We start from the raw sequence: 26,244 nt of genomic DNA on the forward strand, positions 1-26,244 counted from the left end.
GTAGGCTTTCCCTTTCAGAAAGAGCTGAACTACTCAAAGAACATCTGTATGACGTGCAATCAATACATCTGATGTTTAAAACCGATACCTACGACACCCAGGATATTATATTAGCTTGACACCTTTTCACAACTTTATTACACTTAAGGCAGTTTAACCACTTGGAATCCACTTGAACGAGTTGAAAACAAGCCATGTTGCCAAGTCCCTCAGCTGCTAAATGCTATGTGATGATTGTCTTTAAGAAAGATTCAGATTAACGAAGAACAATAAAACCACAACACACTTCTGAGGACCTTAAATGGGGTGTACGAAATCAGGTAAACATTTTATTCAAGGCCTGCATAACACTGTCATATCATATATAATTCTCACATAATGAACAGTTATGATCAAAAAATATCTAGCACCTGACATTATTATTATCACACACAGAAATTTGAAGGCCTAGCAACAAACGAGCAGTGAAATAAATTTGCTCCTGGTACCACTTGTTTTAAAAATTACACAGGCTTTTTTTTCCCTTTTCTTACAGTGACGTGTTACATTCACACTTCGATAGTTTGCCAGTGATCATTTGAAATTGCCAAGAAAAACAGGATTCATAATAGCTAAGTGTCCTGAGATCTACAAAAATACGTTTTGGCATCAGTGATGTATATATATATATATATATATATATATATATATATATATATATATATATTTTTTTTGTGTGGAGAGTTCTATGCCTACTTCGCCTACAAACTCCAGCTCATGAGCTTTTGTTAGTATCATAAGGAGGGCAGTGCTTTAGAAATGTTCGTCCATAGAAACTAAATTACATCAAAACTGCCACATTGTTATTTCCTCTAAAAAGTTAGAGATGGTATTATATACATACAAAATTGATCTTTGAACATTTCAAGACACAGAAGTGACAAGGATGGCTACTTGTCCGCCAAAGAAGAACGTTCTCTTACGTACGATTTCAGGGTGACGTTAACTATACCATAAACATGAAGGCAACAGTTCATTCAGCCTCTGCATGGCTCAACGGCGATCCCATATTGCATCATCACAACAGTGTTAGCACATATACAAGCATGTCTTTATATACACACATTAATTTATATATATATATATATATATATATATATATATATATATATATATATATATATTTTCAACAAGGTTGTTGGCTCAAAAATGACATGGTCCCTTTAAACAGCAGTTTGTGCTGCAGGTAGTTAATGCCTTATACGAAGAAAAAAAAAAACAACCCTCCAATCTTGTCCCTCAGACAAGCTGGAGAGGTAAATTCAGGAGATTAAAAATGAACGTAGAATGCCGAAGTTGCACAAAAAAAGAACCTGACTGCACAATGACTGTAAACACGGATTTGTGTATCTACTGTATATAGTGGCTGAATGATGTATGTTCATGTCCCTGACTCCATAATTTGCTCTAGCGGTCTGATGTGATGTTTGCCAAAGAAAAAATATCCATCCATGTAAAGTTCATAAAAGTTCCAGTGTTGGAGTTGCTAATTTATTAGTTACTAATAAACTTGAAACTCAGTGAAGAGTGGAAAGTGAAGACGAAGCCCAGGTTGCGGTTGTTGTGTCTGGGCGTCCTCTTCTGATCCCATCCCCCACTCTAATCTGGGACTGATGTTCATTAAGTGGGTCTAAAAAAAAAAAAAAGGAAAGGTATAATAATATAATATAATATAATAAAATATAATATAATAACACACCATAAGCTTAAAGTATTCACTAAGTCGAGGATTTAGGCAGAGGTGCCAACAACACGAACACAAAAAAATCCTAGTGTACATGTTCATAGATGGCTTATTTGGACAATAGGAAAAATTCTGACTACTACGTAATACTTAGCAGCTCCTCCATTTTTTTCCCCCACTGATCAAAGACATGACATAGTCCCGCCCACTTGTTTTCTATCACCTCACAAGACTCAGGCTTGTGAATTCACATGTTCACCTAGATCAATTAAGCGAAAGTAATCGCTACTACAAGCAATTATGTGTCTTTCACGCATACGTCCTTTCCCTTTCAGTGAATTAGCTGTTCTGCTTGATGAAATGTATTCGAATTTAGTCTGACCTCATGTTTTAACTAAAAAAGCAGAAACTCAACATTATTTTAGGTGGCTCCTGTATCACCATAGCAAGATTACTACAGCTTAACTGCTAATGTTGGCACCTCTGTATAGCTGAAAGAAAGACTTCAAAAATGGCCAATGACTCACAGTCTAGAGTTTCAGTCAGTTTCCAGCAGCACTAAAAACACAGAGCGAGGGAGAGAGAGAGAGAGAGAGAGAGAGAGAGATGATGAGGAGCACAGACCTTTAAGGAAGTGCATTAAAGGGTCAGTGTAAGTGTTAAAGTGAATACGAGGTGTGAAAGTTTAGAGTGTACCAACAAACAGGAAGCTTAATGAGATTTACAGAGATTTTAAACACGTCTAAAGTTACACAGCAGGCCAGTGATATTAAGGAAGAATAGTGAAAACAATCACGCAGTAGGAAAACATTCAACTCCGTTATCATTCTTATATGCAATGCAGAATACTAAACATGTGACTGGAAGATTCAAATAACAAACAGAGATGTGAGTGACTGAGCACAAAATTAGAACTGTCCAGGGTTCCCACTGTTTTTCAGAAAGAAAAAAACAAAACAAAACATTTCCAGAACGTTTCTATGACGTATAGGCACGACGGCTGATTTTCACAGAGGGTCGGTCTTAGGATGGTTCACATTTTGCACCTTACCTTACCTTAAATTTCACATACAATTGGAAACAAATGACATGCGGATGGATCCAAGATGGATGCCTGATGTTAGCTAGCACCCAGTGAGTAAAGTCATTTTAAATACAGGAAAATCACTGGTGGTAATTGAACCTTTGTGTATCTTTTAAAAACATAAATATGATGTCTTAACGATTGATATTTATTTTTTTTAATCTATTGGCCAAGTCAGTCATCCAATGTTACGGACATCCATGTATGTATGTCTCGGCTCTTCAGGTTGCCCAGTATGATAATGTAGCATTGATACTGGGACAATTTATTTCAGTTAATGCATTAAGATGTTGATACAAAGTTGATACAATGTTTTGAATTGAATTTTAGTTAAAAAAAAAACACTTCTGTTTTGCCGGCAATTTGTTCGCAAACCTATAAATCGTGATGCATACTGTAATGTGTAATTGTACTTAGAAATGTCTAAGTATCAAGATACAATATTTTTTGTCCTATCACCCACACCTAAGTTGTTAATGCAGAAATATATGTTGAAGACCTGCCAAAATTCAACCCAAATATATTATAAGCAGAGACGTATTAAACAGTGACAAATATTTACATTATAATTAGTGACTTAGTATGCATATGGCAACTCTAATAAAGTGTGCATCTGTTCACACATGACACTGGAGTTCGCCAAACTGCAACAGTGAACGGAAGCTCCAACTTTTTACACCAAAATATTCAATCTTAGTGGCATAATAACCTAATTTGTCACTTTACAGGACATTTTCTGGTTTCCTCATTTACCAGGTGTTGCTCTGGACTGGAAAATGCAGCGTATAAACGTATAGGTTTTCCATGATGTGTGGGAACCCAGACTGTCGGACGTCATTCATGCAAAGCGTTATGAGATATGTGAACTCAAGATAGATAAACAGAAAGATCTCAGTGCTCATCAGTGCTAATCCAGTGACAGTCAGTACCTTTGTGGAGTACTGAGGAGAAAAAAAAACAAAAGGTTCCTCCTTGGTGTCACCAGTCGCCATGGCGAGGGGGCGCTGAGGCTCGTGGGAATCGAGTCATAGTGTCATAGGCAGGGAGGCTTAAGGAGAACAAGTGGAGAGATGATCAATGCCAGGGCACTTTTTTTCTTCTTCTACAAGACTCACTCATTCCCTTTCAGTGTGCCAGAGGAGCAGGACGGCAGCGTTCCCATGCCACACAGGACACCACAGAGTTCACCCGCTACACCGACTAGCTATCGGTTAACATCGCGTCGAAATGAGGAACATGATCGCTTAGCTTTTTGTTTTCAAAAAATAAATAAATAAAGATTTTTACAACATGTTAGCTCTAAAGGATAAAAGAAATTGGATGTACGGGATAAAGATATTGCTTTGGGGCGCTTTCACACTTTTCTCAACCGGCAGCGTACTTTTTAAATGGTTCTTACACATAATCCTATGAAAAGTGAAGTCAACGTTTATTCGGTCACAGTGGTGAAGTAGAAGTTACTTTTAGAACAAATGTTATTTTAGAAAGTGACTACAAGAGCTTTTTCACCTCTCAACCAGTCATGTCGCAAGTTGGCGAGTAAGCGGGAAGAATAAACATGGCAGACTGGGTGCTGGTGAAAACTTCCTCTTGGTATTCAGCGAATATAATACGACGATGAATTAAAGATATTGAAAATATCCCAGTGTCGCGATATAACTAAAAATAACCATGTGTTTATTTCTGGGACATTTTAGCTCGTTTGCTAGCTGACACGAGCTAGAATAGGTCAAAGCGTTGTTATGGTTACACTTTTGTTTCACGCTATAAAAACAATGCCGATTGTGAAAGCACCCTCATATAGTTTGTTTTAGATAAACACTCTGACCTCCCTGACCCACAGCGGGACGAGTGTAAGGTCTCTTTCATACTAAACACAGCGGGACGTGTGTGTACGTGCCCTGTGTGTCATGTCGGCGTGGCGCTGTGTCCTGACCTCTGCTACACCGCCAGGTCTGAGAAACTAAGACAACTCGAACACAGGCATGCAGTTAGTATATGTATAAAAACAGCCCGGTGCAGGAATATCGCTCGAGTCAGAGTCACATGCAGGAACATGCTGCACACGAAGCGAAAGAATAAACAAATCAATAAAATCAACTTGAAATTATTTGAGATCACGGGTTCAGATTTATTTTGGGGGGGGGGCGTGCAGTTAGTACTGAGCTCAGACACTAGCTGTACTGGCTGAGCTAGCTATGACTCTAACTGGAAAGGGCATGTTTGCACCCAGCATGCATGGTACTTCCTACACTTGATTATATTTCCTTTAATAACTATTTCCTGTCACCAAAATCTTGAAGGTGGGCGATACGGCAGTCTTGTTATCGAGACTAATGAAGAACTGATCAGCCAATAGTGTCACAGAGTCGAATTACAGCTGCATAGCAACAGCAAGTATCTGATTGGCTGTTAGCAAAATATATTATTATATAGGTTAAAAATCAAAGGAAAGGTTTTAAATCACTGTTACTCGACTAAAAATTTGCATAACATTTAAAAGGTTTTAAATCAGGGCTATTCGACTAAAAATCCAGTTGCATAACATTTACTGTTTACAAAGTTCTGGATGAGCAAAAAACATGATTAAATGGCAACAAATTGCCTTTTATGTAACCATTAATGATTAGTATAAGGCATAAGTTTTGTTACAAACCAAAATATTGTGGTCAATTCTGACAGATGAGACAAATCTGTTCTGAAAGTGGCAATAAACACAAACTTCTCTGTCTATTCCTCTTTAAAGATTCTGGTTTTGTTGTTTGAAAGTTAGAAAGCTAGAACCATTAAACATCCCAAAACAATAGAAGAAACCCTCATTTCACTAAGAGAGAGAGAGAGAGAGAGAGAAAAAAAAGCGATTTCTTGTCGTTTTTGTTTGAATTAAATGTGGCACTATGGTTTTATCCAGTGCAGTGTGTCGATTTTTCCTTATTAGCAAACTAAGAAAACACTGAACATTATGAAACACACTTCATACCGTGAATTTTCTAAACACATATTTGCCGTATCGCCCACCGTTTCCAAAACCTCGCATGCAAATCATGACTGTTATGATCGATTCAGTGCAGGAGGGTTCGGTTCTGTTTACCTTGACATTACAGGGTTTTGGATACCTTGTATATGTTCATTATAATAACCATTATTACCAATTTCCATACTGAAACGAAACATTAAATACAAACAAAAAAAAAATCAACAACAAAATAAGCAATGAGACAAATGACATGCGATTGGACAGTTAGGCCTCGTCAATGTGCAGGTGAGCATAAAACGTCACAAGTACAAACTGTAAAGAGTTTCAGTGTATTAATGCAAAAGAAAAAAGTACACAAAGGGTACGTGATATGTAATAAACTCGACGATTTTAACAGCCCTTTATGTTAAACAAGGGAGTTATTTTAAAAAGAAATAAATTAATTAAAACACACTCACACACACACACACGTACAAAACACAAAGACGAGCAAGACCCTTCACCGGAGAAGCATTCCAAGGCTTAAGCTTAAGAACAGAGAGATTTTTTTTTTATATATATACATATATACAAAAAGATTTTATATTAATGAGGTTCTCAAAGAGGACAGTAGGAGGAAAAATGGAAAAAAACAAAAAACCCAGCTTACGTTTTCATGGGAATTGTGTCAATGCTAAAAAGATACAAGACAAGCAAAAAACATTAATCTTCCACCATAGAGGCTTATGTACACTGACATGTCTCCGGTCAAGACACTTGGTGATTCTTTTAAATGTTTCAGCACTGTTTCATTACTTGTAAATGTGTGAATGATCGAACAATACAATGAAAACACTGAGTATCTACAATATAGACTTTTTTTTTGTTGTTCTTAAAGTGCAAAGTGCTGGACAGAGAGAGACAAATAATGGAGGAAGATGGAAATTGCAAGAATCGGTTATCATAATGTGAAGTGCCAAGTTCCTGAGACAGAGGAACTGAGACCGAGGAAAGAATGGGGGGGAAAATAGAGGGAAAAGATAAAGAAAGAGAGAGAAAGAGAGAGAGAGAGAGAAAGGAGTGATGAGAATTTTTTTTTTTTTTACTTCCACACTACTGTAAGAAGCTTCCAGAATTCTGACCACCTCCAAGTAAGTAAACGGTGGTTCAATTTAATCATCAACATCATCATCATGAATACGGGTTGTGTTGTGTTTTAGTTGTACTCACTCGTCATAGACGTCTTCGGTGTCCATTCTGCGGTAGAACTTGGCCAGCCTTACGGACAGGATGACGCTGGGCAGTAGGAAGAGCGCGGAGCAGCCCAAACCGAACCAGAACGTGTTCTGCAACACACCAAGGTTCACAATCAGTATACAAAAAGTGTGGTTTCCATCCAATAATATTCCACAGCGCTGTCGAATTCTCAAATCCGATTGGTCCGTAGGTCTTAATTCATTTTCTAGAACAGCAGCTCTGACTGTAGTTCCGGCTGCTGTTTATGTGAATGCGCTTGCTCTAATGAATCGTTTCTACGGCAACAACTCGTTCACAGATGCTGAACAGTACTGTATGTGGCAGATGCGACATGAAATCTAAGCCTAAGAATAAACGAATTTGTAACACGTGCTGTTATATAAGAGAGAGTAGAGATGAGAGTAATCGTTGCTGTGGTGAATCTTTTTGTAAGGAGTCTCCAGTGTCAGTGCGTTGTAACGGTAAGAGTTCTTCAGGCTCCAGGGGAGCTTGAAGTGTGTCCCAGGGAACTCGAGGCACAAGTCGGGGGACACCCTGGACGGAGTGCCAAACCATTGCGGGGTACAATCGAACACGCATTCACACACTAAGGACAATGTGAAATGCCAATCAGCCTACAAAGCACGTCTTATGCTGTTGTAGCCCATCTGCTTCAGGGTTCGACAAGTTTCTCTTACAAAGCCCCGCAGTTATGGAACAACCTTCTAATTAGTGTTCGGGACTCAGACACAGTCTCGGTGTTTAAGTTTAGGCTGAAAACGTATTTGTTTACTCAAGCTTACCATGAATAGACTTTCTTTTACGCAAAGTACACAGTCTTATCCTTTATGGGATAGTAAGTATTCCCAATGATCTCTCCCTCTCTTTACCTCCCTCTCCTTCTCTCCTTCTGTCGAGCCACACATGATATTATGGAGATGTCAGTGATCCTGACCCTTTCTGATCTCCGGACCTGCCTGATCCATCCTGATGCCCTACCTCAGGATGGAGCTCTCATCAACTGGAGGCTACAGCCTGGAGATTGCTGAGGATGGTACCGCTTGAAGTACCATGGAAATAGTTTTAGACCTTAATTCCACATGGACGTTCTCGCTGTGGTTCCTGGGACTACGGTTGCTGTGATGGCCTTGGGACTGCAATTACCACGTTGCACTCAGGTCTCCTTTAGTGAACAGTGGACTAGTTCAAAAAACAGACTTCATATTAAAACCATAATGAACTTTCTTTTACTTTCACACTATCCGTTGTTACCCAGATGAGGACGGGTTCCCTTCTGAGTCTGGTTCCTCTCAAGGTTTCTTCCTCATATCATCTTATTGAGGATTTCCGTCACCACCGTCGTGCTCAATAGGGATAAATTCACACACTTAAAATCTGTATCCTGTGTTTATATGTTTCTGTAACGCTGCTTTGAGACAATGTCCATCGTTAAAAGCGCTATACAAATAAAATTGAACTGAATTGTAAGTTCTGCGATGCTTTTCTGCTCACCATGGTTGTAAAGAGTGGTAATTTGAGTTACTAATAAAGGTGAGTGTTTTAACTCACATCTTGTTAGTGCAACTGATTTCAGAGGTTAAAAGAGCACTCCAGCCAAATCAAAGCTGCATCAATAAGAAGGAAGTGGTTGAAGCATGCTAACCTCTGTAAATTTGTAGTATCTCAGGATCCTGCCTTGAGCTTCAATTACTCATTATTGTAAATAACGAGCCCACTCCCTTATTAATTATCTCAGAATGGCATAATTTGTTATTCTGAGGTTTTATGTGAATTGAAACCCTTTAACAAGCTCTCCAGGTCCACATGGCTCCTGCAGCAGTTACGCAACATTACCTGCCACCGGACTTCTGGAGTGCAAACAGCTAATGGCTAATTACTGCTGCTAGTTAGTTAGTTAGTGCTTCCTGCTGTTTGGAAGTTGCGCAGCAATGAGTGCGAGTGTGAGATTTTGGTGCAGGTCTACAGGCTCTATAGGACTGTTTTTCATTCACATCAAATATCCACGCCCGGTAATTTCAGTAAGAGTGTCTCGCTGTATTTGGGTTCGTCTTAATCACACAGTGGACTCTTCAGTCTTGTGTGTGTGTGTGTGTGTGTGTGTGTGTGGTTATACGGGATTGAAAACACAATCAATCATTGTGTCGTGTGAAGGGGCCAAACGGTACTCCCCTGCAAAAAAAAAAAACTCCCCTTCTTCCTCTCATCACACACTTATACACACCACCCACCAGTGCAGAACAGCCTGTTCCCCCTCTTCATTTCCTCTTCCTGCTGACTGCCACATGCACATAGCCGGTCCTGTTCCATTCACGCTGAGCCCAAACACAGCTTTGCTTAGCTGTATGCACAGATGTGAACATTGTGCAGCACTGACGAAACTTGGGTTTGGTTTCAGAGACCGTGAGTTCGACGATGATTATCCATTACTGAGCAAGTCATCTGAAGTGTTTTATCTCTGCAGCAATTTGCAGCATGAGCATTTTCTTTTTAAATACAGAATGACACATTTAATGCTATGGAACGTCCACAAAACAAGTCATCACGTACGTTGTAACCGCTAGAAAGGTTCCCTCATCAGCCTCTCTTTTTCTCTCTCTTAAAGTTATGCTTTCAAGAAACTGCAAAAAAGTTTTGAAGACTTTCATGTGGTGGAAAACTTACTAACTGTTGCAAAGCACTGACACTGGAGACTCCTTCCATGAATGTTAATATCAACAACTGTACAGTTTTCTTTGTTAAATAACAGCACGTGTTTAATCTGGTTATTGTTATGGAGGAGTGTCTGTGTATGTCTTGTTACTACAGAAACAAAAACGTATTAGAACGTGTACGTTAATCTAAACGTAAAGTTCAGGTCACAGCCGGAACTACTGTCCGAGCCGTGCGGTTAGACCATACGTTAATTGGAAAATCCACACTTACTGACCAATCAGAACTGAGGATTCAACAGCGATGTGGTATAAATGAATAAAACACGTCTCTTCCAGATTGTCAGTCCATTACAGACAGCCGTAGTTGCCTCTATTTCCTGTTATCTTTCTCTGTCTGAAGACTGAATTCGAAAATACACCTGAACCCTTTCACGCATAAATTATTTATGCACTTATCCATATTCTTTTATATATTTTTTTTTTACTGAAAATTGCATCATTTGACTCTGTTACTTGTCTGTTAAATATCACTTAAATGGATATTTAAAAATGTTTAAAAATCCACATAAATGGATTATCCAGGAGCAAAAAAAAAGGAAAAAAAAGGATAAAACAACATGCCAAAATTTTTCTTTTTTTTTTTTTTTAAATGTAATGTCCAAAAATTTGTAACATTCAGTTCTAAAGTATGCAATGCTGAAGACATATTTAGTTTTTTTTTGCTTTTTTAGGAAATATCATTTGTGACCATGCAAAATGTACACATTTTAGGACTGTTGCATGATGCCAGGAGATAAAAAACAAACCAAACAAGCAAACAAAAAAACCTAGTTGTTAAAAAAAATCTAATTTCATTTTTTGGATTTTTAGAAATTTAGTAAAGATTGACAAATGACAAATTTAGTAAAAAGTGACAAATGATATAGAGAGCTACAGAAGTTAAGGTTAATTTACAGTACTGCTCTCAAGTGATTTGGAAGTGATTTACATCAAATGTTTTTATATAAATATAAGCTCTCTCACCATCGAATCGAAGAAGAAGCCACAGACCAGAATCTCTGCAGTGTCTACGATGTTGCTAACAGGTTTGCATGTGGCCACTTCCATCATCAGCTATAGGAAAGAATGAATGAGGGGAAAAAAGAATGAAAATTTTATCATTATTACATCAAATACATCATCATCATCATCATCATCAAACTGAAATTCTACAGTATTTTCAAATACTCACTGATGTCTTGATCCAATCTATATACTGTTTGAAGTAGCCAATGATGGTCTGCTTGTACTTCTCACTTTCCTGCAAATGACACAGAATCGGATCGTTCATTAATAGATCAATGACACTTCCTTTACAACGGTTACAAGGAAAACAACTCACTATAGTACCTGATTGACAGTAAAACTTGCGTTGTGCGAGATGAGATTCTGCGCCGCCTCAACGGCGCGAAGTATTTCTGGTATTTTGTTCTGTTAAAGACACGTTGGTAATAAAAACCATAAAACTCATAATCACACATTAAAACCAAGTAAAATTAAATAATTAAAAATTCCAATATAATTCACGTACTGATAGATCTGAGGCGGTCCTCTCCAGAAACCTGATGCTGTGGTTCATAGTGTTCTTTAAGGAAACACAGAAACGTCATTATTAATTGAACATAATAATCTACAGTACGAGTGATTACGTGACCAACCTAACAGTTACATACCGAAGCTAATGTTATGTTTATGAAGCGGCGTCACAGTTACCACCCTATTGTTGATGATTTTCCTAGAACAGCATTTCCTGCCATGTTTTATTCCTCTTATACGACAGTGAACGACTTATTCTTTGTGAAATAACACAACTTTTAACCCGGTTATTATTAGGCTTAGTTTACGTGGAGCTTCTGCTATAAGAGTCGCTGTAAATGAGTTGTTACTACTAAAGAACCGATAACGTATTAGAATATGCGCTAATGTAAACCTGTGATTTATTGTAGCCAGCACTACTAGTCAGAACTGCTGGTATAGAAAATCCTTCTGACCAATCAGAATCAAGCATGCACTATCACTGTGGTATAATGTATTTTATTAAATAACTAAAAAAATAGGTGTAGTCCTGTCTGGCAAGTTTTCCATAACGGTGAAAGGAATTCTGGGATTTCCTTCTGTGAGATGGAAGAAACTATGTGAGACTTAATAATAATAATAATAATAAAAACAACAACAACATACAGTATACATGTAAAATGTTCGCACTACTATACAGTGCATGTTGATAATCATGAGATGATCACAGGCCCATGTCTAATCTTTTGCCTTTACTGTATAACATGCTTGAAATGATCATATCCATGCTCAAAAACAGGACATTCCTGACAGAACATGGAGGAGCTACGTACATCATGATAACAGACTGCTGAATGAGAAGGAAGAACATACAGGCTATAAACATGCTGTCAAACTGTGCATCGTGCTAATTCAGAGAGCCTGATAGACACTTTAGTAACAAAACAAAAGAAGTATAAAGGTTTTGTGACAACAAATGAATATACAGATAACAAATGAATATAGCTTACCCTTGCGTTAACATATTTCTTGAAATTGAAGTTGAAAGATTAGGAAAAGATTGACAAAGAAAGTGGTAAGAGACAACAACACTCCAGAAAGAAACTTACTATGTTACTTAGTTACCAAAAGAAACTTACTATGTTGCTAAGTTACCGAAAGAAACTTACTATGTTGCTAAGTTACCGAAAGAAACTTACTATGTTACTAAGTTACCGAAAGAAACTTACTATGTTGCTAAGTTACCGAAAGAAACTTACTATGTTGCTAAGTTACCGAAAGAAACTTACTATGTTGCTAAGTTACCGAAAGAAACTTACTATGTTGCTAAGTTACCGAAAGAAACTTACTATGCTGCTAAGTTACCGAAAGAAACTTATGTTGCTAAGTTACAGAAAGAAACTTACTATGGAGGTGATGCACCAATAAAGCACAGATAATAAATGCTATGTGAGTGTTACATTAAATACTATACAGGAATCCACAGAGTCCCGAATGTCTCCATACACTGGGGAAATTAACGTTGTTATCAAAAAGTCTTCCAATATGTTTCGTACTTAGTTTATATTATACTTATACTAATATATATATATATATATATATATATATATATATATACACACACACACACACACACACACACACTGTATGGCTAAAAGTATGTGGACAACTGATCATCTTCCCCAAACTGTTGCCAAATTGTAAAAAAAAAACAAAAAATGAAGTGCACAATTGTACAAAAAGGCCCGAACTAAAAGGCCCTAATCTGTTCCACAAAGCGAGCTCCATGAAAACATGGTGTGTTAAGGTTGGAGTAAAAGAACGCGAGTGGTCTTCACAGATCCCTGACTTCAACCCCACCGAACACCTCTGGAATGAACTGGAACGCCGAGTGCACCCCAGACCTCCTCATCAGACCTAACATCAGTGCCTGACCTCATTAATGCTCTTGTGTGAACATGAATGAACACAAATCTCCAAAATCTAGTGGAAAGCCTTCTCAGAAGAATGGCGCTTATTATATAAGCACAGGGGGACTAAATCTGGAATGAGATGTTCAACAACGACATATGGATGTGAAGGCCAGGTGTCCACATACTTTTGGTCACACAGAGAAGTTATAAAACTGAAGCTGGTACATTTTTTAGGTTTAGAAGCACTTGTTATCAAGCCTTGCCCTCCCGCTCTCTCTCTCTCCCTCTCTCTCTCTCAATCATCAGTCCCACATGAACAATGTCGTATTCTCTACACATTACACATCAGATACTGAATATAACCAGACTGAGCATTTAGTATCGAATTAATGATTGAACAGATACTGGATGAGAGAGAACATGATTACCATGGACTGCTGAAGAGGGATGACCTGCTTGGCGTAGATCTGTCGCAGTGTGTTAGCGTGGCCCTTGATTGAATTCTGTACAGGTCCCTTAGGCTGAGACAGAGACACAAACCATACATAAACCATAAGGTTAGGAAATAAAGAACAAGTTCACATGTTTTTTTTTTGTTGTGAATATGCATTTAGGGTTTGTTGATTTTTCCAGCACATTCAATGAATTAAAAAATCCCCGAATGTATACTGAAGATCATTTGAACGTTATATATGTTACATAGCTTGATTTAAATAGAATGCAGTAGCTGAATTTCTATTGGTAAAGAGTTCAATAACCATCCTGATGGCCCTTAAACACTGGCGAGTGACTGACGAGGATGTTTATTTAACATTAATGGAAGGAGTCTCCAGTGTCGGCGCTTTCCGTCAATACATCGATACGCTTTCTGCCACCGGAGTCTTCAGGACAGAGGACTTTGCATTTGCTTAGTAACATGGCAAGCAATTTGTTTTGCTCACGTTCCACAACGTTAAATGTAACTATAAACAGATACAAAGTGCAACATCCAACCACTTTCCGTACCGTTTATCCTGCACAGGGTCGCAGGGGAGCCTGGAGTCTATCCCAGGGAACTCGGGACACAAGGCGGGGGACACCTGTCCCATCGCAAGGCACTATCACACAATCGTTCACACGATATTGACAATTTGGAAATGCCAATCAGCCTACAACACATCTTTGGTCTGATGGAGGAAACCAAGATACCCGGAGGAAACCCCCGAAGCATGGGGAGAACATGCCAACTCGGGATTTGAACCCCCAGCTCCGAAGGTGCGAGGCAGGCGTGCTAACCACTAAGCCAGTGGTTTTCAAAGTAGGGGCCGCCAGGGGGCGCCCGGGGGGCCTCAACAATTTGGTGTGAAAAATAAATAAATACATGATTTTCTCTTTTAATTTTAATGTGTTTTAAAGACATCTTGCAAAAAGGGGGGCCTCGGTCAAATGTTAATGCCATTTGGGAGGCCTTGCGCCTCTCCTAAAGCGCAACATGTCATTAATTAATTCATTTTAAATGGTCAAGGCAGGTAAGTTCCCGTGTTATAAAAAAGAATAATACACTTCAGGACATGCAGATATAGGAAAAGAATCTACTTTGCGCCGGTAACAACAACCACGCTTTGTCTCGGGCTGCATCGCACCACGTCGCCATGGATTATTTTCCTATAACAGCATGCCCCATCAGGTTTATTCCTCGAATGCTTAAAAGTGTTAGGATGCCTTCGGAGGCATGCTATCTGGAAGAAATTATAGAGCGATGACGTAAATGCTTTAAATCCAGTGCTAAGATCAGATCAGGTTAACTGCTGGAACACTACACAACCACAGACGAGCTGAGAGACCGGAAAAAGAAAAAAAAATGTTATTCAAATGAAGCTTATTTTACAGCTTGGAAACAGGAATAATGATAAAGGCAGAATTCTGTCGTGCGTGTGTGTGTGTGTGTGTGTGTGTGTGTATACGTGATGAATGTATATGATCTATCGTCTACACATACACCTCAGGCTTCTCGATTCGCACCTCATTACTGTGAAAGTCTTTCAGAATGAATGGGAGGCTTGTGCTCACGTCTGCACTTTAAACGTAATACCGGTTTAAAAAAAAAAATTAAAATAAATAAATAAAGGCTTCAACCCGACTGTGTACATTGACGCAGAATTCAGGTGTGAAATGTTACCTGTCTGCAGACCTAAATCGAGAGACGGCTGTTGGACCGGAGGTATAAATAAACGTACAGTAGTTGATATACAGTAACAGATCATTTTTACAAGCTGGTTTGGGTTTAATGAGAAGATCTTTGCAGAGGAAACTGGAACCCACCAGTTGGTCAGCGTCAGCATCCAGCTCAGTGGCGAACAACAGCAAGTCGACACGGGTCACTCCTTTATTGAGCTGCAAACAAACGAGACGTAAGAGAAGGAAATCTGTGTCACAACTCAAATGTCATTATACAGGAGGGGTTCTTAAAACCTTTTCTTCCTCCTTATGAAAACAGCACGTTTATTTCATCGAGGTATTCCAACAATTTAAAGTTTACATTTTAAACAATAGGTTTATTTGAAAAAAAAATTCTGTCATTACATTTATTTAATGGAAGTATCAATTCGATTATATATCTGCGTTAAAATAACGTAACCTAGAAATAAAAATGGATATAGAATATACTAGAAAAACGAAACAGATAGCTACACTGACAGCCAAAAGTCCACACAAACCAAGCAAACCAACATTGGATCAAATGTGCTGAATTTATTTGTTAACTATTATTAATAATAAAAGTATTGTTATGGCTAGCATGATGGCTAGTATAAAATTCATTATAAAACAAGGGTACGAGGCAGGGTAGAGATGCTCATCCTTGACCGTTCAATGGCTAAACTGCATATCGCAAATTACATGGTGAAGCATGACACTATACATGACCAATAAGAAAAAAAAGTTTATTCATTTATATCCTGTGAGAAATGTAATATCTGCCTTTTTTTTTATTTGTCTAATCAAACTAAATATTGCTCACAACAAAGAAAGAAAATGTTTGGATGCGTGAGATTGAACATATATTTTGATAAAGGTTTCTAAGATACGTTAATCCTCACGTAAAAACATAATTTTCTGAAGCAAAATATAGGTTTTATTTAATTTTTTTTTTATTATATTAAATTAAAGTGCTTTTTTTTCTTATAATTAAATGAAAACAAGTAAAATCATCCACTTCCTGTCTATAATCCAGCTTTATAAGAAGATCTGAGAAGCCAGTACCAGAAGATACCACGTTAACAGTTCATTTTTGTTGTATTTAACTGAACATTTCACTTGCTTGATATTGTTTCTGGTGGAAGTTGTGGTTTTCTGCAGCTGATGCCGAGTCCAATTATAAAAAGAGACTTTTCTTAGTAATTTACCAACACATCAGGGAACGAAACAATGATATTCCTGACTGTGTTGTCTCATTTCCGCTGTCACTCTACCTTTACACTGCTTGTGTAAAATAATCCCCATGAGCCTGCTAGGTAAATCTGCATCAGTTATTCGCTACAGTGAATATAAAAAGTCTACACACCCCTGTTTTTGTGAAGTGAAAGAACGACACTAAGATAAATCATGTCGGAACTTTTCCCACCTTTAATGTACAATTGTGAAGTACACAAATAAAGTGAAAAACAATCTAAAACTTTTTAGGGGGAATTAAATTACAATAACCTAGTCGCATAAGTGTTCACACCCCTAAACTAATACTTTGTTGAAGCACCTTTTGATTTTATTACACCACTCAGTCTTTTTAGGTAAGAGACTATCAGCATGGCACATCTTGACTTGGCCACTCTTTCTTGCAAAAACTTTCTAGATCAATCAGATTGTCAGGGCATCTCCTGTGCAATGCCCGCTTCAGGTCACCCAACAGAATTTGAGTTGGATTCAGGTCTGGGCTCTGGCTAGGTCATTCAAAAACGTTGAACTTCTTTTGGTTAAGCCGTTCCTTTGTTGGTTTAGATGTACGCTTTGGGACATTGTTGTGCTGAAAAGTGAAACTCCTTTCCATCTTACGCTAAAATCAGCGAATATCTGTAGCTATTCAGGATTCCCTCTACCTTGCTAAAAGCCCCAATTCTGGCTGAAGAAAAGCAGCCCTAAAGCATGATGCTGCCACCACCATGCTTCACCGTGGGTATGGTGTTCTTTTGATGATGTGCTTTTTTTTTGTTTTTTTGCACCAAACGTACCTTTGGGAATTATGGAATTATTATACCTTAGAGAATTGGTCTCATCAGACCATAACACATTTTGGCACATGGTTGTAATGGGGGTAATTTAGTTGGGCTTGGATGTCTTTAGTGAGAAAGGGCTTCCGTCTAGCCGTCCTACCCCATAGCCCAGATGTGAATATTGGAGGGACGTCCTGTTCTTGGTGACGTCATTGTGGTGCCCCATTTTCTCCACTTTTTGACGTTGGCCTTCTCGGTGTTCTATGGTACATCGAATGTTTTGGAATTTTTTTTGTACTCCTATCCTGATCGATTCCTTTCGAAAGTGAGTCTTTGTAAGCTCTTTGTGGACCATGGCTTCAGCAGTCAGATGAAACCAAGAAGATCCTACAGAAACAGCTGATCTTTATTCGGGGTTAATCAGAATAACTTCATCGATGACAGCTGTATGATAATTATTTTTGAACATGAGCTTGAATGCGATTGGTTCATTCTGAACACAGCCACATCCCCAATCATAAAAGGGTGTGCACACTTATGAAACAAGGTTATTTTTCTTTTATTTATTCCTTAAAAGGTGCATGGTGGCTTAGTGGTTAGCACGCTCGCCTTACACCTCCAGGGTCGGGGGTTCGATTCCCACCGTGGCCCTGTGTATGCGGAGGTTGCATGTTCTCCCCGTGCTGCGGGGGTTTCCTCCGGGTACTCCGGTTTCCCCAGTCCAGACACATGCAAGGTAGGCTGATTGGCGTGTCTGTAGTGTATGAATGGGTGTGTGAGTGTGTATGTGATTGTGCAATGGATTGGCACCCCGTCCAGGGTGTACCCTGCCTTGTGCCTGATGCTCCCTAGGATGGGCTCCAGGTTTCCCCGTGACCCTGGAAAGGATTAAGCAGTATAGAGGATGAATGGATATTCCCTAAAATGATTCTGATGGTTTTTCACTTAATTTTTCAAACGTTGTAATTTGACCTTCCGTTTTAACAGGGGTGTGTGTAGACTTTTTTTCAAATATCCGCTGTACCTTATGCTCAGGGTCCATTTTCCTCGGTTGCCTAGCAACAACAGTGCGCTCACAACGGTAATCATTTGAATGGTAAGCACATCATGTGATGGCTCTGTCATACCAAAGATTCCTCCATTTCTATATGGAACACTCAGATACTGCATGTACACATGAGACTGTACCTCCTCTATATACGCTGCAAAGTCGATGTCTTTAATGCTAGTCTCGGTGAAGCTGATGAGGTTCTCTTTGCCCTCTGCATTCAGCAGGACGATCGTCTTCAGATCCACCTTCAGGCCGTCGAACTTCTTAGACACGTCCTTAGTGTACTAGTGAAGGAAAAGGGAGAAACCAGAGCAGTGTTTTGAGATATGAGGCCTGAGAGGACGTAGTGATAGGAAACAGATGCTTAGTGCTCCTGGCACAGTGCTGCTTTGTCCTCTCAGGTCTGCTCCATAGGGGACTCGAGCACTGCACAGTTAGTTTAGTGTTTTCCAGACTCCATAACCCCTGACTCAGCTCATCGGCTAATTCTTGACCTCTTGTTGATGAATGAGGCTTATTAAAGCAGGGTGAAATGAAAACAAGGCAGCGCAGGCAGACTGGAATTGGGGGAATACTGGGTTCAAATTCTCCGCTCGAACACTGCAACTACAACTACATACCCGACCCGATCCGAGTACGAGATCTCACAACACGGGAACGGGAATAATGTTTACTTAATCCGCAATAAAGGTGCTGGAGATTTGTGTGTGTAAAATAAACACGCCATATTCATATGAAACCTGGGCAATGTCACGATCAGGATTTTTTACATAAAGAATAAAACAGTTGGAACAGTGACGTTACAGGAAAATAATCAAGCACACTGTTACCATGCTGAAGATGATTATTTTCCCACAACAGCGCTCCCCAAAATGTTCCATACTTTTAATTGGCTAAGGATTACATTGTGTTATTAATAAAACAATAACATAGCAAGGCCCAAAGTGTTCTACAGCTGTGGCTCCTCTCACCCTCCGGACTCTCCTGATTTATCCTGATACTTGGAGCTTTCTGTAGGTGTGACTCACATTCTGCTACTATCTCATAAAGATTTGCACTCCCGGTGGATAATCTGACCTAGATACTGTAGATTTGTACCTAAAGACTGCTGCTGCTGTAATCATAACTGTAATTGTAATTTATAATCAAAACTGTCCTGTGCTCATCCAGAGAGTCTTCACATTATTATTATTATTATTATTATTATTATTATCCTTTCAACACACTCAGTATTCTCTGACTTTATAGCATACAGTTATAGAAGAGTAATGATTTATAATCCCGCTACAGTGTCACCCAGAAGAGGACAGGTTCCCTTTTGGCTCTCAAAGTTGTTGTCTCTTTCCGCTCTCGCCTCTGGCTTGTTCATTACAGATCTAAATCTACATCCGGATTTCCGTTAAAAAAAAGCTGCTATGTGACAGTGTCGACGGTTCAAGTTGAAATTTGGCACTTATCAGACTTTTTCGACTCCAGTACTAGAGACTCCCTGCTCCGCTCCAGCTCACACACCTGATCGTTAATTATTGAGCCCTTTCCTGAGAAGGACCAGGTCCAACTTTAAACTGTGCAGGACAGTGTGTTCCCAGTACTGGAGTTGAGAAACCTCATTTTAACGCATGCATGCAGGTCGTGTTTGTACGGCTGGAAGAAAATCAAGAATGACTTAACGTTGTTTACACATAACCGGAGGCCTAAGAGTAAGAGTAAAGCCTTAAAGAAACAAGCTATACATTCACGGCAACTGAAACGAGTACTTCGGGTCCTTCAATACAAAGACTAATGCCAGAGTAAGTACATTACCCACCTGATTTAAGCTTTGATACGACAAATCCATGGATATATATTTCTCATAACATTATTACTAAAGTTAAAATGAGATAATTAAACTTATTAGCCAGTATAAGAGTGTAAAAAGTACCGTATGCATGAGCTGGCATTTAACAGAGCACCAAGTGATGCCTGCTTTTAACTAAAGAGCTCATTTGCATCGCTTTGTGCCAAACGCACTGGCTAGATCGTCATTAACACTAGAAGACACGACAAGCTTGCCAACTGCTGTGAAGAAAAAGAAACTCACGGCTTATCGTCAACTTTGGGCCTCTACAAGATTGGAAATGGTTCCAAAACAGCCCATGGTGTAAGATGGCATGGGATAAGTGGAAGCTAATCTTCCCTAATCAGGATTCTAGCTTGGTTTAGTGTCACTGTTATATTTGTCGGTTTCCAAAAGCGAGGCAAATGTATTAATATTGTGAATTAAAAGTGCGAATTAATCGCCAAACAATTAACATTCATTGCCAGTATTACATGTATATCGTTAAACAGCAGCTGTATACGTTCAAGAGATACACAATCGTTTTCAGAAAGATATTCTGATGCACATTGTATCCATGAATAAACGTATACACCCATTTCTGGACATAAAAAAACATTCGTAGACCACAAAGCCGAGGCTTAATATTCGGCAACATTTACAAGTTACCATTTCGAATCTACAGGAGCGTAAGGATGGACTTAATAGGAAACTTTATGTAATTCTTACTCTTAGTCGCTCTTCTAGGAGCAAATGAACTGACTCACCAAGCTGATGTTGAGCAAGGCTGAGATGTTGAGAACTTTATCCAGGTGGAAGGCGGAATAAATCCCACGGTTCTCCTTACACTTACTGAGACACACAGAGAGAGAATGATTAGAAAAGAACATCTCACCAACATCTATTAATCACTTATCTGGTTTCTCATAAACAGTACAGTTTGCTCTGGTTTATGCTCGGCCGTTGTTTGAACGTGATTTGGAAGATCAGGAGTTCACATCCTGGCACCTCCAAACTGCCACTGTTGGAGCTTGAGTAAGACCTAGAGATAACAACGTCTCCATGTACTGCAGATAAATACTCCACGTAGGTAGCTCTGGATGCTTTATTGTGTACAGAAAATGGGAATCAGTAGTAGTATTTATTAAAGATATTATTGGCAGAAGGAAGAGAAGCTATTACACAGAAAGAGTCCGCCAATGACGGACCAACAGTTTCAAATTGTACATGAAATATGTAATGATATTTTGTTAAGCAGTAGAAATATAAATAAATAACAGAAGATTTCTTCAAACGGATGTACATAATCTTAAGGCAACCCATTCTATAACAACAGGCATGACACGGTATCATTGATATATGACGTAGCGACTGAGTTTGTCGTAAATGATGAAATTTGACCCCTCCCATTTTGTATTTTCACGTATCTATTTTTAAGCAATTCTTCCGATTCTTTCTAACGTTCTTATACTAAAGAAAAGCAAACGACGATAATATAAATCAACGTAGGAGTAAATGTGAATGATGTTCGCGCAGTTAAACTGGCTCTTTGCTGCCCTCTGCTGGCCCACATTGAGTGTTTATATGAACAGGGCTTCATTTCCACCTGTTAAAGACAAAATTTGAACAAGAGCAGGAGTGTGTCGTGAGCTCACTGACACGTAGCTCATACAGGGCCAAATTTACTGAAAGTCAAAGAATACAGAGTTGTTGTCTTTTTTTTGTTGTTTTGGTTTTTCTATTACAGAGAGTACGATAATTCACCTTGACTTGAGAGTACCAGTGAAATAAAGTGTTAAAAATGACTCATTGTCAATCGATTCAATATGATTTGAGGTTTACATTAGTGACTCTCCTTATAGAGTACGTAAATTCACTCAGGAGCTTCACTTAGTAAATTCACTTAGGAGATCAAGTTTTTCCTAACAGGATTTTTAAGAAGACCTACGAATAAATATATTCGTATCCAGCTTCATAAACAAAGGGCTATATATATATATCACCTGTAAATGTCTTCCACAGTGAGATCCATTTCTGGATCATTATACAGGTAGCCAGGGATGAAGTGCTTCCATGAAGGGTTCACCATATTTGGAGTGTCCAACACCTAAACAGCAAACACCTGAACATTAGCGCATTTTATCGGTAAAAGACAAATTCCACCGTCATCACTGACTACGTTTACATGGACGGCAATAATCTAATTATTGACCTTATTCTGAATAAGACACAATATTGTGATTAAAGTGTTTACATGAGTCGCTTTTAGAATATTCCTTTCATGTTCCTGTTTTACGTTATAGAACATAGACGGATTAACGTCCCACGCCATTACGTCCCCACGCCACGCTGTCCGACGTTCCCTCCAGAATTTCACGTATCTACATACAGCTCGTCTTCGTTATGGGACCGTATACAGTTTTGGGTGTTTCATTATTAATTTTTACGAAAGCTTCAAGTGCAGTTAATTGTTTGTCATGCTGTACATGCTAATAGATGACTGCTTGAAGGCGTGGGCTGCGTCCCAAACCGCGTACTTGCCTTCTATATAGTGTATATAGAAATACATGTATTTCACCTACTATATAGCAGGTAAGTACGCGGTTTGGGACACAGCCGTGCTCTCTTGTTTGTCGTAAAATGGATGAGCACTGCCGTGTGTGTACGTGTCCTGTCGCAAAATGCGCCGAAAACTCCCACACGACGTTAATAGTGTGATTAAGGTGTGTACATGTCTGTAACGCACGTCGATAATGCGACTAAAACAGGAATACTCCACACGTCTTAATTCCATTTGTGTTTACTTCGAGTATGACTTTAATCGGATTAAGGTCAACATGCTAGTTTCTTAGTCAGACTATCGTCTTAATCGGGTTAATATCGAATTATCGTTGTCCATGTAAACGTACTGACTGAAAACCTTTAAATATCTGTTGTTAGGTTTCGTACAGCTTTGTATGGCGTTTCCTTGGCTGATTATCAGACCTCTGCCAGTGTAACACAGATTAACAGACATCGCACTTCAGCATAAATGCATAAAAGAGATTAGAAAAAGCAGTAGCTACATACATTTATAAAGTAGCCAGAAGGCACAGAATAAGATTAGGCCTTTGAATACGTGCTATTTACCTCATGTCACACTCACGGTTTGAGTTTGTAATTTTCCTTTCTTTTTTCGATAAATATAATGAAAAGTCATTTCGTAGTAATAACTTCACCTTGTGATCCAAATTGAAAGTTGAAAATCAATACCTGATGACGCATTGTAATAATAAATCTTCTACCAAATGTCCAATTAGATAAAAACATTCAATATTCCCCAGCTATTTCTTTAAAATGAACTGACACTGAACACAGAACTTTGAGAAATGACGTGGTTCTTAAGGGATTTAGTTCGACAGCATTCTTAGACCCTGACCTATTTGTACTAATGTGAAGATGACAAGAGCATCTACTAAATGCAGAAAACATAAACGACACGATAATGGATGACGCTGCGTTAATAATTTACCCACAATATACGGTATTTACAGTAAGTCTCATTAAGCAGCATGATAAAGTGTAATGGAGTGTTGTGATTAGTTTATGTTGCATGTGTGTGCAGTCTTGCCTTGAAAAGCTCTCTGGAGTGGAAAGGCTCACACACCAGTTTCTCGACATTGCCCCCGACCACAAACGTCACCGTCACCACTCCCATGAGCACCCAGGAGAACATGAAGCTGAAGCCCACACCACTGAGAGAAACACAGTGCATATGGAAATAAGAGGACTTTCTGCTATAGGTAAAAACCACACCATGTAAAAGGATGAAATACCAAATTCAGTGCTATGCTGGAGTTTCGGGTTCGAATTGGCCGGGAATTTGTCGAAATTGCCACGTGTCGAATCAGATACATCAAACGTCATCATGCCCCAACTTTAGGCATAAAAGACGATGAACTACACGATGACTGGCAGGAATCACAGCCAATCAGGACAGAGATAGTAAACAAGAGAGAGTGAAAGTGTAAAGAGTGTCTGATACGACACTATAACCGGATAAAGCGTTCACGACTGATAGTGATTTTGCTTATTTCTTACTATTTTGATGACATTCGGCGAGTTTATCTTTATTGCAGACTTTGAAGCATGACACGGAACAACCCATATTATGAAACGTTCCCCTACAAATAACTTGTAATAACATTTTTCTACCAGAGAGGGCGAAATTACACACTCTTACAGTCAGTAGCTGATAAATTAACCCTTGTGCGTCAAATAAAAAAGTTACACATAGTTCCATAGAGGACAAAAATGTCCAAAATCTGCCATAAAATTATTATATATTAACATTTTTTTCCCACTTTCACTGACTTTGATTTTTTTATTATTATTTTTTTTTTTACCAGCGTCAGTTCTAATCATAATGACCAAACATTCATTCATTTTCAGAATTTTAACCTTTTAAATGCCGGTTTCTTTACATAATGCAAAAATCTTCAAAGTACTCAGTGCATAAAATCAACAGAAGGTTGACATTTCTGTATTATAAATTCTTTATTAGAATACTTTGAGATACTGGATTTTTGATTTCCGTGAGCTGTAAGCCGTAATCATCGAGATTAAAACAAACAAACAAAAAAGACCTTCACTTTATGTGTAATGAATCTAGAATATATGAAAGTTCCACTTTTTGAATTAAATTACGGGGGAAAATGAACTTTTCTACGATACTCTAATTTTTTGAGTTTTCACCTGTATTTTCCCCGTAGGCTAAACCTGAGAAAATACTACACCTTTCAGAAATTTAAAAAAAAATTCAATGTTTTGAAACATTGTCAACAAAATAAAAGCCCATTAACACAAAATGCATGATTTTATGCTTAAATGTCACGGGGATTAAATACTGCCGTTTGAATGGGTTTCAATGGGGACATTTTTGTCCTTGAGGTCATGAGCGTAACTATTTCGTGTACCTAGTTTAAAATAGATTTATGAAAGCAAATGAGGGTGAAATATTAAAATTCCTATAAAACTTCACACCTTTTGCAAAATTTATGCTGGTTGCATTAACACACAGACAAAATTATAAAAAAAAAAAAACCCAAAAATGTCCATAAGGACACACAAGGGTTAAACTGTCTCACTTACGCCATCAGCAGGTTTCCTCCGGTGTTAGACACCCAGCCGCGGGTAGTAGGAGAGGCGTGTTTGTCAAATCCCAGGATTCCACACAGAAGACCGAGGAAGTTGAAGGCTAAGATAAGCGCCACCATGCAGCACAGTGTGATGCACCCAATCCACCTGTGATTACACAATATTTTATAGACTAGTCAAATACACAGTCCTTATTGGTAAGACAATTAATTAGATTTCATCTTGAATTCCATGGAATTCATTTTATTTTAAACGAAGAATTTAAAAGTAGTAAGGAGATGCCGTGATAAATGATGTCATGTCACGATAGACTCGTGATATCTTTTTTATTACATTTAAAAATAACAGTAATAATAATAATAATAAACTGGAAGCATCTTACGCGATGTTAAAATTTTTTTACTTTATATATATTTCATTTTGTACATAATAATGAATATTAAATACATTTTTTATGTGCATTATTTTAAATGACGTCTTAGACATTTGTGTTATTTCAGTTCATTACGATTACTCTTAGTTAAGAAAACTGGCTTAAGTTAAACAAATATCTTCTTCTTTTAAAGATCTTTTGCACTTTGAAGCAGCTGCCACACAGAAAAAAATTCAAACGCATCAATTTTTTTTAATAAGATGACTTTTTTTTTTTGTGCTTATTCATCACTATGCTAATGCACGCCTACTTTGTCCCTGATTGATGATGTTTAATCAGCGGCAGTTTCGTACAAGTGAATAAGTGGTTTAATTAATAGTTAAATCTAACACTGATAATGGTAATGGTAAAAGAAAAACTTTGGGGGGGGGGCTTGGGGGGGACCTCATTTCGATCTGCAGGAATGTGGGAATAGTGAAAAGCTGTAGTTATATGGAGCATTCTGTAAAGAGCACATGCTTCAAGATCGATTAGACTGAAAGTCAT

General features: G+C 38.4%; 1 protein-coding gene across 9 annotated transcripts in view; it reads right to left on the reverse strand.

Annotated features, from left to right (window-relative positions):
• Positions 1-302: 302 nt before the first annotated feature.
• prom1a (prominin 1a) overlaps positions 303-26,244 on the reverse strand; it is a 67,462-nt gene continuing 41,520 nt past the window's right edge. For 2 of the 9 annotated variants that reach the window (XM_053631770.1, XM_053631768.1), the window contains 18 exons: positions 25,320-25,472; positions 23,800-23,923; positions 22,193-22,296; positions 20,957-21,041; positions 18,511-18,657; positions 15,440-15,511; positions 13,567-13,659; positions 12,236-12,253; positions 11,242-11,295; positions 11,061-11,141; positions 10,903-10,971; positions 10,695-10,784; positions 6,994-7,109; positions 6,434-6,457; positions 5,899-5,967; positions 3,737-3,855; positions 2,251-2,281; positions 303-1,669 (listed from right to left, as the gene is read on the reverse strand). In XM_053631770.1, coding sequence (XP_053487745.1) covers positions 3,786-3,855; positions 5,899-5,967; positions 6,434-6,457; positions 6,994-7,109; positions 10,695-10,784; positions 10,903-10,971; positions 11,061-11,141; positions 11,242-11,295; positions 12,236-12,253; positions 13,567-13,659; positions 15,440-15,511; positions 18,511-18,657; positions 20,957-21,041; positions 22,193-22,296; positions 23,800-23,923; positions 25,320-25,472 — 1,369 coding nt within the window. In that variant the 3' untranslated portion in view covers positions 303-1,669; positions 2,251-2,281; positions 3,737-3,785. Of the gene's footprint in view, positions 1,670-2,250; positions 2,282-3,736; positions 3,856-5,898; positions 5,968-6,433; positions 6,458-6,498; positions 6,762-6,993; positions 7,110-10,694; positions 10,785-10,902; positions 10,972-11,060; positions 11,142-11,241; positions 11,296-12,235; positions 12,254-13,566; positions 13,660-15,439; positions 15,512-18,510; positions 18,658-20,956; positions 21,042-22,192; positions 22,297-23,799; positions 23,924-25,319; positions 25,473-26,244 lie in introns of those variants that run through there. The other 7 variants (XM_053631774.1, XM_053631772.1, XM_053631771.1 and 4 more) reach the window with 5 other exon arrangements.

The sequence above is a fragment of the Ictalurus furcatus genome, chromosome 8 (assembly GCF_023375685.1).
Source record: "Ictalurus furcatus strain D&B chromosome 8, Billie_1.0, whole genome shotgun sequence".
In the NCBI taxonomy this organism is placed as follows: Eukaryota; Metazoa; Chordata; class Actinopteri; order Siluriformes; family Ictaluridae; genus Ictalurus; species Ictalurus furcatus.